We start from the raw sequence: 12,724 nt of genomic DNA, 5'->3' as shown, positions 1-12,724 counted from the left end.
CAGCTTCCCACGTTGGTTGCGAGCATATTTGATGATTTCATCCCTTGTTGTAGTCTTCCGCAGAGTGACAATGATGACTCTCGGCCCGTTGATATTTTGCCCCTGGGAACCAATTCTGTAAACTTGTTCCACTTCTGGCACTTTGTTTGGGTCGGAGTTATTCAAAATCGTTGATAACTCGTTTGGAAAGTTGATGTCATCGCAGTTCACTGATTCATCAAGCCCCACAATGCGGATGTTATTCCGCCTGTGGTAACGATGGGTTTCTAGTTGCCTCTCCATCACTTCGTTTTTAAGCAGTTTTATTTCCCTCCGGTATTCATCTTTAACTTTTTCCATCTCTTCTCCCATCACTGTCATGATACCTTCGTTCGCCTTGACTGCTTTTGTGTTTTCTGTCACCGAAATCTCCACTGTCGTGATTCGCTCTGACTGTGCATCGAACGCTTTCTTGACTTCTTCTAATTTCTCATCGATGTGATCGAATTTAGCCTCGATGCGATCGAATTTAGCCTCGACGTTTGCCTCGAGCGCCTTGATGTGTGTAATCTGTTCTTTCATCAGGTTAGACTGTTCTACCATCTGTTCTTTCATCAGATTAGACTGTTCTACCATCTGTTCTTTCATCTGGTTAGACTGTTCTAACTGTTCTTTCATCATGTTAGACTGTTCTACCATCAGGTTAGACAATGTGTTGAAATCGGGTGGATTTCTGCTTACTTCAGTTGACGGCAAATGGTAGATAGATGCAGTGACGTTGGAATCCATAAATCTGGCTGCTCTCCCTCTCACGGAGCTTGAATCTGTACCTTCTTTTATGTTGGTCTCTATTGACTCTCTTTCGGGGACCGTAATCGATGATCCCGGTACGTTGTCCTCTTCCTTCTCCTCCTCGGAGCTTGTCGCCGTCGGCTCAGAACCAGCGACGGTTCGGACGCGTCTATCTCGTATTTTTACGTCCTGCGCCGTTGGAGTTGCCGTAGTTATTTTCTCTGCCTTCTTTCCACCTTTAACCATATTGTCTTTTGATATGGTTAGTAGAGGGTCTTAACAATACATACGATGTGGTCTATTCTCTTTCTTTACTGTCCAAATAATGTTTTTAAACGAAATTAGCGTTAGTGGGAGCGGAGCAATTGCAAAATGCGTGTGCTACATGTTGTAGCGTAACCGGAAGTCCTGAACAGATGATTATTATGCATAAAAGTTTTAAATGTAATTGTAGTTACAATTTCTTTAATTTAATCAACTTAAACTAGAAAAGAAAATACAAACTAAATTAACAATGTAACTTAGAGTTAGTTTACAGAAGGACAGTTTCCTTCAGACTGAAGCACAACTTATGTCTCATCCTTCCAGTCGGGACCACAGATCAAGCAACCCCCCACCAATTGGTACAGGGCTTGTATTTTGGTTTGGCTCTTCTCGTTGTTATGCTATCGGTATCCTATTATTATGCAAAGTCTAGGTGATAAGTGCCGCACAGCGCGACAAGTCCAGTGACAATTGTGAACGCATTTTTGTGTGCGAGCGTGCACATCCGCGCGCACTTCTGCCTCAGTGATCTACTACAACGGCGTGTAACCGCATGTGTGCACGACTGCATCGCTGGATTTGTTTAAACGTTGACTCGAGGGTTAAAGAATCTAATCTAATCTAACCTTGTTATTTTCCGCAGATCACCTGTGCAGCCGTGTCTCTGCCAGCAGAGGGAGACAGAGAGCCATGGAGGAGGAAGAGGACGGTGGGACAGCGGTGCCCTCGTTCTCCGGCAACCCGCTGCTCCGAGCCGTGTTCCTGCGGCGCCTGCGCCTGACGCGGCTGCTCCTGGAGGGCGGGGCCTACGTCAACGAGAGCGACGGCCGGGGCCAGACGCCCCTGATGGTGGCCTGCGGCGGCACGCGCCACGCCGACGCGCAGAGCGTCAGCCGCGTCAAGCTGGTCCGCTACCTGCTGGAGCGAGGCGCCGACCCCAACATCCAGGACACGGCGGGCCGCTCGTCCCTGATGCACGCCTGCCTGGAGCGGGCCGGCGCCCAGGTGGTGGCGCTGCTCCTCGCCGGCGGGGCGGACCCGGGTCTGGAGGACCGGTGCGGGACGTCGGCGCTGGTCTACGCCGTCACCGCGGGCGACCAGGAGGCGCTGAAGCTGCTGCTGGACACCTGCAAGGCCCGGGGCAAGGAGGTGATCATCATCGCCACCGACATGTTCCCCTGTGGGCAGCCCCGAGCCCGGCAGTACCTGGACGTCTCTCCCCCCCTCCCTCAGGGGGAGAACACGGCGCCCGCCTCTCCCTCCGAGATCGACCTCCTCGCCTCCTCCCCCCGGCACGCCTCGGGTTCCCTCAAGCAGGACCTCTTCTCCTTCAAGGAGACAACGTGTTCCGGGTGCAGCGGGCCGGGCTCTCAGCCGTGCTCCCCGTCCCGCCTGCCAGGGTGGCACCAAGGGAGGGCAGACGCGCTGCGGCGGCAGCAGCCACCGCTCCACAGGTTGAACTCTGAACCCTGGCTGAGGATCCCGGCCTCGCTGTTGACCCGGCAGCCCGGCGCCGCGGGCCCCGCCACCTGCTCCACGGAGAACCTCCCGGACCTCAGAGCGGAGGAGGAGGAGGACCTCTGCTTCAGGCGGAACAGACTGGGCTGGAACGCCGGACGCGGTGACAACGGCGCCCCCCGGAGGAGGTGTGACTGCTGCTGTGCGGGGCCGGAGGGCGGAGGGGCTCAGAGACAGGAAGCAGGGAGCAGGAGACAGGAAGCAGGAGAGGGAAAGCGGGCAGATCTACTGGGACATGACATGTGCTCCCTGGGCCTCCTGTCGTGCCACTCCGCCTCGCACCCCAACCTCCACTCCCAGAGCCTCTCTGCCAACTCAGCCTCCTCCCCTTCCTCCTCCTCCTCCTCCTCCTTACCCGCCGGCAGGACCCTCGGCCGCTCCCTTCACAACGTGGCGATGTCCAGCCTGCACAGCATCCTCCAGAGGCGCATGCTCGGCGGTGGCGCCCGCGACCACTACGGCTCGGACCCGCAGCTAGCCGCCCCGCCCCGGGGCCTCCTCGCGGAGGAGAACAAGAGGGGTGCCGCGCCGGAGGCCCCGAGCGTCCCGCCCAGGAGGGTCCTTCCTGGGCTGGAGCGCAGAGGGTCCGGGACCCTCCTCCTGGACCACCTCTCCCAGGCCCGGCCCGGCCCTCTGCCGCCACTCTGCTCCTCCTCTCACCACCAGACGCCCCCCATCATCCCCAACATCACCACCCAGGGCCCCGGTGGCGGGAGAGGGTTCTGCGGGGGGGCGGGGGGCGGACCGAAGACGCTGTTCCCCCCCGTGGCTCCGCCCCCCGGACATCCACCCAAGATGGAGCCGAGCCGGCGGACGCTGCAGAGGAGGTTCTCCATGCAGGCGGAGCAGCTCGCGCAGCTGGGCGACTTCCACGGCATCTGCAGCCACTAGGGGGCGTAACGATGCATGGATGCATCAAAATGCATCGATTCTAATGAGGGATGTGCGATATTATCGGCCGATATTGGCATTCAAATGTGATATCGGAAATTATCGGTATCGGTTTTCAAAAAAAAGAAATATTATTATTATTTTTTTCACATTTATTTAACCTTTATTTACCCAGGCAAGCAAGTAAGAACAAATTCAGATTTAATTTTAATTTGTTGGACAATATCGGTATATCGGTAAAAAAGCCAATATCGAACATCCCTAATTCTAATGTGACGATTCAACTGCATCGATTTGAAAATGTTAGAATCGATTAGAATCGAAATAAAAAGAAATTATTTATTTTATTTTTTTATGTTTTAAATTTTTTGGTGTATTGTTTTTATTGACCTATAGTCCATTCATGCTGAGTGAATCAGTTCCCCCTGCCACATTTGTGTATTAAAAATGTTTTGGGGAATTAACTGATTAATCTTATCGAATCGTGGTCAAATGAAGAGATTTCATGATGCATTGAATCGTTGCCTGAAGAATTGTAATCGAATCTAATCGTTGTGTGGTCGAATCGTTACACCCCTAGCCGCCGCTAAGACGGACGGCGGTCTTCGGGAAGGAAAGGGAACGCGACAAGTGTTAATCCGTGTCGTTAGATGTTGCGTGTTCTTCAGCCTCTAATCAACTCTTCGATCTGGCCTTCCGTGAAGTCTGCGTTGTGTTCTTTGTTATCCGTTGATGGTTCTCTCTACTGGCTGTCAAAGCTGGCTGTGTTTTCAAAGTGTCGTAATGTAATGCTCCGTGTCGTGCGCTAGGAGAGGCTGGTTATAACGACGTGGCTGGCTGGCGTAGAGGTCTTAAGCGCTCGCCTACCACCGCAGAGACTCTGGGTTCGAATCCAGCTGTCAGCTCTACCTCCGGCTTTGGTCAGTCGTCCCAATTGTCAGTGTTCGTGGGTGGGCAGCTGGTTGGGTATGTGTCCTGGTCGTTGCAAAAACAGCGACTCCTCCTGGTCGGTCGGGGGGCCTGTTCAGCAGGGAGGGGATCTGGGGGAGATAGCGTGAACCTCCGCACGCGTTACGTTCTCCCAGTGAAACTCCTCGCTGTCACGGTGAAAAGAAGCGGCTGATGACTCCACATGTATCTGAGGAGACGTGTGGTAGTCTACACCCTCCCCAGACCGACAGAGGAGACATGTGGTAGTCTACACCCTCCCCAGACCGACAGAGGAGACATGTGGTAGTCTACGCCCTCCCCAGACCAACAGAGGAGACATGTGGTAGTCTACACCCTCCCCACACCAACAGAGAAGACATGTGGTAGTCTACACCCTCCCCACACCAACAGAGAAGACATGTGGTAGTCTACACCCTCCCCAGACCGACAGAGGAGACATGTGGTAGTCTACACCCTCCCCAGACCAACGGAGGAAACATGTGGTAGTCTACACCCTCCCCGGACTGACAGTAGGGCATGTGGTAGTCTACACCCTCCCCAGACCGACAGTGGGGCAGCATGTGGTAGTCTACACCCTCCCCGGACCGACAGTGGGGCAATGCGCGCAACGACCAGGAAGGGAACTGGCATAACGACTAAATTGGGGGATGGGAGGAAGGATAGAAAGGCTGGTTATAATGTGTAACATCGTACAAAAAAAATAAGAAAACATCAATAACCGCCTCCCCGGCTTCTCTGTGCTTCGTCAAACACCGCGGACCATGTGGTCTTGTAGTCGTCATAATGTGCTACAACCCCGGATGAAGACACTCAAATTGATTATGTTGGAAATGTTTTCATGTGTTCAATATAATTGGCTCCATAATTATACTCCCAAGCTTCAGAACGGCATCTTCCGGTCGGATTCGGATCAATGTTTCAATGTTGTGCAAGTAAATAAAAGAAAAGACAACTCCATGTGAATGTAAAAAAAAGAAAAAATCATTTTATTAAAATACAGCTGGAACAAAATGACAAGGCACTTTAGCTGCTCAAAGATGAACTAAATATTAAAAATACATAATCATTCAAAAGTCTCATGTCTGCGCTCTTCTATAATCAAAATACACAATATACACATCATGGCCTTGCTTCAACAAAATGACTGAAAACATCACACAGTACAGTATCTCATATATACTAAAATATCATCACATATTTACACTTTCATAATGGAAGTAACAGAACCTGAGTATGGACTCGATAAAGATGATGATTGTTTTTACATTTTCTTTTTTTTTCTTCTTTTTTTAAAAGACGGCTATTAAAAAAAATGACAGTAATAAAAGGACCATCTCAACATCGGTAAGGGGTGATATAAATGTACCCGGTTAGTATAAAGATTGTTCATTTGTGTTTCCATTCCCTGACTGGCACAGAACCTTTCTGCTAGAATGTTATACTAAAATCAGAACTGGTGAAATGAAGACAGATAAAGGCGTCGAGGATTGTTGATACTCAAAATACAAACGGTGGCTGAACACTTAAGTGTGCCTCTCTTAAGACGAGACCCTGGAATCTCTTCATCACCTTGTCGGACGTACGGACTCACTTTCCCCCCACATCAGGGGGCCGTACGGACCAGGGGGCTGTCTCACTTTCCCCCCACATGAGGTTTGAATGAATCCAAGAGTAAGAGAGGTAATTCAAACGTTTATGTAATCGGAATCCTCTATTATAAACCACAATTATGGTTTATCAATTTGGACAGTTGTAATTGCATATTGCCTCTGGACAAGAGAGAGAGAGAGAACTACTGGCAATTCACAATGACTAAACACACCAATTTCTGGCAAAAGATCCGTCATGATTAATAAAACGAGAGACATCCTTTTATCCATAACGGTGGACATATCTTGTTTGTGCCGATATGATTTGACCAGTGGATGAACTCAGCGCCCGTCCAGTTATCTCTACTGTACTCCGCAGTCTGGGTGTTGACAAAGGCTGTTCCGTGAGTGATTCATGCGTCTACGACATCAGTGGTTCTCAAACTACGAGTCGCGACCCAAATTGGGGTCGCGGGTAGGTGACAGTGGGGCCGCGGCATTGGCAAGTAAAACGGTTATTAAAATGTTCTGGCAACATATTCTGGCTAAATATGCCTCGTTTTTATAAACGTGTATTGATAAACATAGTGTGCTGTAATAAAATGTTCTAATAAATATGCATGATCAAGTTCAACAATGTGTGCTTTTATTTTGATATTCCTTAATTCCACGTTGAAATTACGCAATACATTAAGTGGGGGGTCCCCCAGAAGAAATCCTAAATAAAATGGGGTCGCGGTGTAAAAAAGTTTGAGAACCTCTGGTCTACGTCTTTCAGAACCGGAATAGTAATTAGTTCATAAATTTTGAATTAAAATCACATCATTATACAAAATAAAAAAATAAAATGACCGTTCGATCCGATAGTTGGATATTAAAATAAAATAAAAGTGACAGTCGCAGTCCGGACCGTCGGGGTCTGCAGAGGCTCCACCCTCCTCCTCCTCCTCACAGTGGGCCTCGAAGCCCTGACCTGGGATCAGCTGGCGGTCCCGCTCAGGCGCGGTCGAAGTCGCTCACCCTCTTCTTGATGTGGGACAGCTTGGCCTTCAGGTGTTTACACCGGCGCTTCTTCACCTGGTACCCTGCGGACTGGAGAGACGACAGGAGGAGGAGTTGATCGTTATGAAGGGCTCGAACCCCGCCCTCTTTTCTTGCTCCTCCAATCACACCCGTTACTTCCCTCGATGTTGTGATTGGAGGATCAAGAAAAGAGGGCGGGGTTCGAGGTAGGTCAATCATGCAGTCTACAGCTGATATTAAAAGTTCTAATGCGATGGACTTAATCATGATATAAATATGATATGGACTTAATGATGATATAAATATGATATGGACTTAATGATGATATAAATATGATATGGACTTAATGATGATATAAATATGATATGGACTAATGATGATATGAATATGATATGGACTAATGATGATATAAATATGATATGGACTTAATGATGATATAAATATGATATGGACTTAATGATGATATAAATATGATATGGATTAATGATGATATAAATATGATATGGACTTAATGATGATATAAATATGATATGGACTTAATGATGATATAAATATGATATGGACTTAATGATGACATAAATATGATATGGACTTAATGATGATATAAATATGATATGGACTTAATGATGATATAAATATGATATGGATTAATGATGATATAAATGTAGGATACAGACTTAATGATGATATAAATATGATATGGACTTAATGATGATATAAATATGATATGGATTAATGATGATATAAATGTAGGATACGGACTTAATGATGATATAAATATGATATGGACTTAATGATGATATAAATATGATATGGATTAATGATGATATAAATATGATATGGACTTAATGATGATATAAATATGATATGGACTTAATGATGATATAAATATGATATGGATTAATGATGATATAAATATGATATGGACTTAATGATGATATAAATATGATATGGACTTAATGATGATATAAATATGATATGGATTAATGATGATATAAATATGATATGGACTTAATGATGATATAAATGTAGGATATGGATTAATGATGATATAAATGTAGGATACGGATTAATGATGATATAAATGTAGGATATGGATTAATGATGATATAAATGTAGGATATGGATTAATGATGATATAAATGTAGGATACGGATTAATGATGATATAAATGTAGGATATGGATTAATGATGATATAAATGTAGGATATGGACTTAATGATGATATAAATGTAGGATACAGACTTAATGATGATATAAATGTAGGATATGGATTAATGATGATATAAATGTAGGATATGGACTTAATGATGATATAAATGTAGGATATGGATTAATGATGATATAAATGTAGGATACGGATTAATGATGATATAAATGTAGGATATGGATTAATGATGATATAAATGTAGGATATGGACTTAATGATGATATAAATGTAGGATACAGACTTAATGATGATATAAATGTAGGATATGGATTAATGATGATATAAATGTAGGATATGGACTTAATGATGATATAAATGTAGGATATGGACTTAATGATGATATAAATGTAGGATACAGACTTAATGATGATATAAATGTAGGATATGGATTAATGATGATATAAATGTAGGATATGGACTTAATGATGATATAAATGTAGGATATGGACTTAATGATGATATAAATGTAGGATATGGATTAATGATGATATAAATGTAGGATACGGACTTAATGATGATAAAAGGGACAGTGCTGCGAAAATAAAGGACATTAAAATAAAGGACGTTAAAATAAACGAAAATAAAAGTAAAATAAAGGACGTTAAAATAAACGAAAATAAAGGACATTAAAATAAAGGACGTTAAAATAAACGAAAATAAAAGTAAAATAAAGGACGTTAAAATTAAGTAAAATAAAGGACGTTAAAATAAACTAAAATAAAGGACCTACCCTCTTCATGTCCTTCAGCTTGTTGTACTCGTCCATCGCATCCTGGGGGAGAAAGAATACGGTTGAAATGATTTATAAGAAGGAAATCCTCTGAAAGCAAACATGATTTCACTCTGTATTCATTGAGAAGATTAGGATTGAACAAAAACACCCGTTTGACTGACTTCATTAATTAAGGCGAGACACTGCAGGTGAATAGTCAAATATACTTTTTTTGTTGATTTTGAGATTGTTATATTTTGCTTCCTAAACATGTCTTCTATGAAACTAGTGACAATAAAACGTCAATAACACACATTTAGTTGTTTATTTTACATCATTTTGCCTTATTGCATCCATAAATGTGCACATATTTAATGGGGAAGTGCCTCATTTGCATATATAAACATACATTTCAGAAAACTTGCAATATATTTTTTCTTAGTTTATATGTACATAACAAATTGGGAAAGTTTCATAGTGATATCTATTCAAATATTTTTTGCCTATTAGGGGGTACTACAATGTACTACACTGTTTGTAGCCTGTGTGTAGTTCTGTTCAGTTCAATAACATCATTATTATTATTATTCAGTTATCAGGCATGTGTTTAGGTTGTCTATTACTAATGGTTTGATTAGGTATTGTGTTTGTAAATATCTGTTTAAAAAAAAAAGGTATGGCATTTTACAATACAGAACTTTAAAGGCGTTTTCCCAAAAATGAGTTTTAAGAGTTTTTCCTCATACTCTGAGCCAGAAATCTCCACTTCAGTAGCACTCACATACACCAAACCTTCCAGTTCTATTCATATCTATGTTCTGAAGGTATTTACAGAAGGGTTTGTTGATATCGCATTCATACCCTGATTTATATCACATTTTATTCCTAAAAACATGGCGAAATATGGAATTTTACCATAAAAATGGACTGAATGGAATATTTTTTGATTTATGGAGTGATAAAAAGAGATATCCAAAATCCCCTCTGTAATAACCTTTGGCTCTAATATGTCAACAAAATGAAACTATAATTTTGAAAATGGCTTTATCCAATGTTCAGATTTCTGTCCTGGAATTATATGCAAATTAGTGCATATTTAAGTAGATCATGCCTCATTTGCATATTTAAACATACAATTTCAGAAAACTTGTAATACAAAAAAGTCTTGTCTTAATATAAGTAATCAACTGGGGAAGTTTCATTGTGATATATATTAGTTAATTTTTTTACCCTATTCACCTGCAGTGTCTCCCCTTAATTAACTGCAGATTAATTGTTATAATAATTTTGGAATATATATATAGACTCTGCGCAACACTGCACCACAAAAGCAAGTGTGCTTTATTGTTTTTGATCTTCATCAGAACTACGTTGTTTTTTTGCTTTTTAAATAATTTCATAAAGCACCATCTAGTGGCTGAACGTCATCTAGTGTAGATAACATTCAGCCACTAGATGGTGCTATAGATGACATTCAGCCACTAGATGGGGCTATAGATAACATTCAGCCACTAGATGGTGCTATAGATGACATTCAGCCACTAGATGGGGCTATAGATGACATTCAGCCACTAGATGGTGCTGTAGATGACGTTCAGCCACTAGATGGTGCTATAGAGATAACATTCAGCCACTAGATGGTGCTATAGATAACATTCAGCCACTAGATGGTGCTATAGATAACATTCAGCCACTAGATGGTTCTATAGAATAGATGACATTCAGCCACTAGAAGGTTCTATAGATGACATTCAGCCACTAGATGGTGCTATAGATGACATCCAGCCACTAGATGACATCCAGCCACTAGATGGGGCTATAGATAACATTCAGTCACTAGATGGTGCTATAGATGACGTTCCTTACAAAAAACTGTTGTTGCTAATCATTGACACATGCTAGCCTGTACTAATCCCCCCCAGAAAAATCTACTTTGCATTTGATATATTGCAAATATATGCCATCACACACACACTGGCATTTAAAGGGTTAGAATTATAAAGTGAATATGTGGTGTTATGATCAGGGCTGAAGTTGAATAAAATATTGTATTTTTTTCAATCTGACATTACAAAAAAACAGAAAATCCATCAAAATCAGTGTCGTTGCTAATCATACATATGCTAGCCTGTTTTTTAACACTTTGAGTGCCACTCACGAGATTTCTCGGGTTTTTAATAGTGACGTAGAATGCCACTCACGAGATTTCTCTGATTTTTTTTTTTTTTTTTTTAGCGATCTGAAAAATGATTGCATCACCCGAGCCTACCCGAGTATAGCCGAGGGGCGCCGGCGATCACTGTGGAAAAAAGCGCCCCCTGTCGTCTCCCAGATGACATAAGTGATTTTGGAATGGACTCAATGAAAATGAATGGGGAAAAAAATCCGGTACTCCACATTTTCCAGTTCACTGATCCAGCCGGGGTTACCACAGTTCATTCTGGAACCTCAGATCCCTGTTGATCATGGAGATCTACAGTATCGCGTTGGATCCATACACGTATCGATTTTTTCGAATGGTGATCAGGAATTGGAATATACCAGTTGGATACCATCTGATGTCAGGTAAGGACTCTATGTTATCAGTGGTAGGATAATCAGAGTAAGTTTGATGAAGTTATAAGCTGTTTTGTGAAATGTCCTCTTTCGGTTTCACTGTAAAAGTCCGTGAGGAAATCAACGGAGCGATTATCAGTGCGCGGCCGTAATGTGCTTGCACGTATAATATTGATCATCTAGCGTTTATTTGAAAACGATTCATAAAAAGGCCGACGAATATCAACGTTGTGGAATATTCCACTAAAAGACGATTTTCATAGAATGCTCCAGAATGAGCTGTTTTTTATATCAAAACAGGGGCTTTTCTAACTGCTCTGAAACGGAAACGACGCGATAAAAAAACAATCTGCCTTCACAGCACTGACTGGAAAATAGTCTTTGATAATGCGATGGGCAGATTAGACACATAATTTAAAACATAGATTAGGCGATATTAACGTTAACATTGGCGCCGATGGTGGCATTCAGTCGGTAAAACGGAAAACCAGACGTGGCACTCAAAGTGTTAACAATAATTTGTGATGCCATCACAAACACTGGCATTTAAAGGGTACAAATTAAAGAATTCCTGCACCAGAATGCAGGAAATGAAGTCTTTGTAACAAAAAAATTCCTGGTGGGGGACCAGACCCCCTGCTTAAACAGTGGCCTGACTGGGGCTATATTTCGCACTATATTTCCTGGCCTGAATGATTTCCCCAGTCCAGCCCTGGTTAAAAGCCTCCAATGCTTATTAGTGTGTGTGCGTTTGAACGTTTGCATGTTTCAACCATACATTTCAATTTAAAATAAAAAAATATATAAAAAATGTAACCTCCTATAATAGTGGGGGTCACGGCTCTCTGACACCGTTATTTGGGGGTCGCGGCCTGAAAAGTTTGGGAACCCCTGATCTACAGCACCATCTAGTGGCTGAATGTTATCTATAGCACCATCTAGTGGCTGAATGTTATCTATAGAACCATCTAGTGGCTGAATGTTATCTATACACAGCACCATCTAGTGGCTGAATACTGCTGAGCCGTCTCACCAGGAACTGAGGACTGCCGTCCTGCAGGTCGTCCAGCTCGCGGTCCACGTCAGACAGGTTCTTGTTGATGACGTCCAGCTCCGCCTGCAGCTCCTTGTACTCCTGGTGGTCGCGGTCAAACTCACGCTTGTAGGCGTTGCGCTCCTGCTCATTGGCGATGGACGGGAACTCACTGAGGGAGAGAGAGAGGTAGAGAGAGACAGAGA

The 12,724-nt window shown here is 43.2% G+C and overlaps 2 protein-coding genes across 2 annotated transcripts in view; one reads left to right on the top strand and one right to left on the bottom strand.

Moving 5' to 3' along the window:
• Positions 1–1,725: 1,725 nt before the first annotated feature.
• Positions 1,726–3,444, top strand: ankrd34ba (ankyrin repeat domain 34Ba; the record flags this gene model as incomplete). Its single annotated transcript, XM_084324159.1, has 1 exon — positions 1,726–3,444. One exon carries the CDS (start codon positions 1,726–1,728, stop codon positions 3,442–3,444), a length of 1,719 nt encoding a protein of 572 aa, XP_084180285.1.
• A 1,910-nt stretch (positions 3,445–5,354) lies between these two features.
• Positions 5,355–12,724, bottom strand: part of oclna (occludin a) — a 29,084-nt gene continuing 21,714 nt past the window's right edge. Inside the window, exons 7-9 of the mRNA XM_084324158.1 lie at positions 12,519–12,690; positions 8,948–8,989; positions 5,355–7,076 (exon numbers count right to left, since the gene is read on the bottom strand). Of these exons, the coding sequence (XP_084180284.1) occupies positions 6,981–7,076; positions 8,948–8,989; positions 12,519–12,690 (310 nt within the window). The 3' untranslated portion in view covers positions 5,355–6,980. The remainder of the gene's footprint in view (positions 7,077–8,947; positions 8,990–12,518; positions 12,691–12,724) is intronic.

Source organism: Notolepis coatsorum (assembly GCF_963971535.1).
Source record: "Notolepis coatsorum genome assembly, chromosome: 11".
Classification (NCBI taxonomy): Eukaryota; Metazoa; Chordata; class Actinopteri; order Aulopiformes; family Paralepididae; genus Notolepis; species Notolepis coatsorum.
This window is presented reverse-complemented; position numbering and strand designations above follow the sequence as displayed.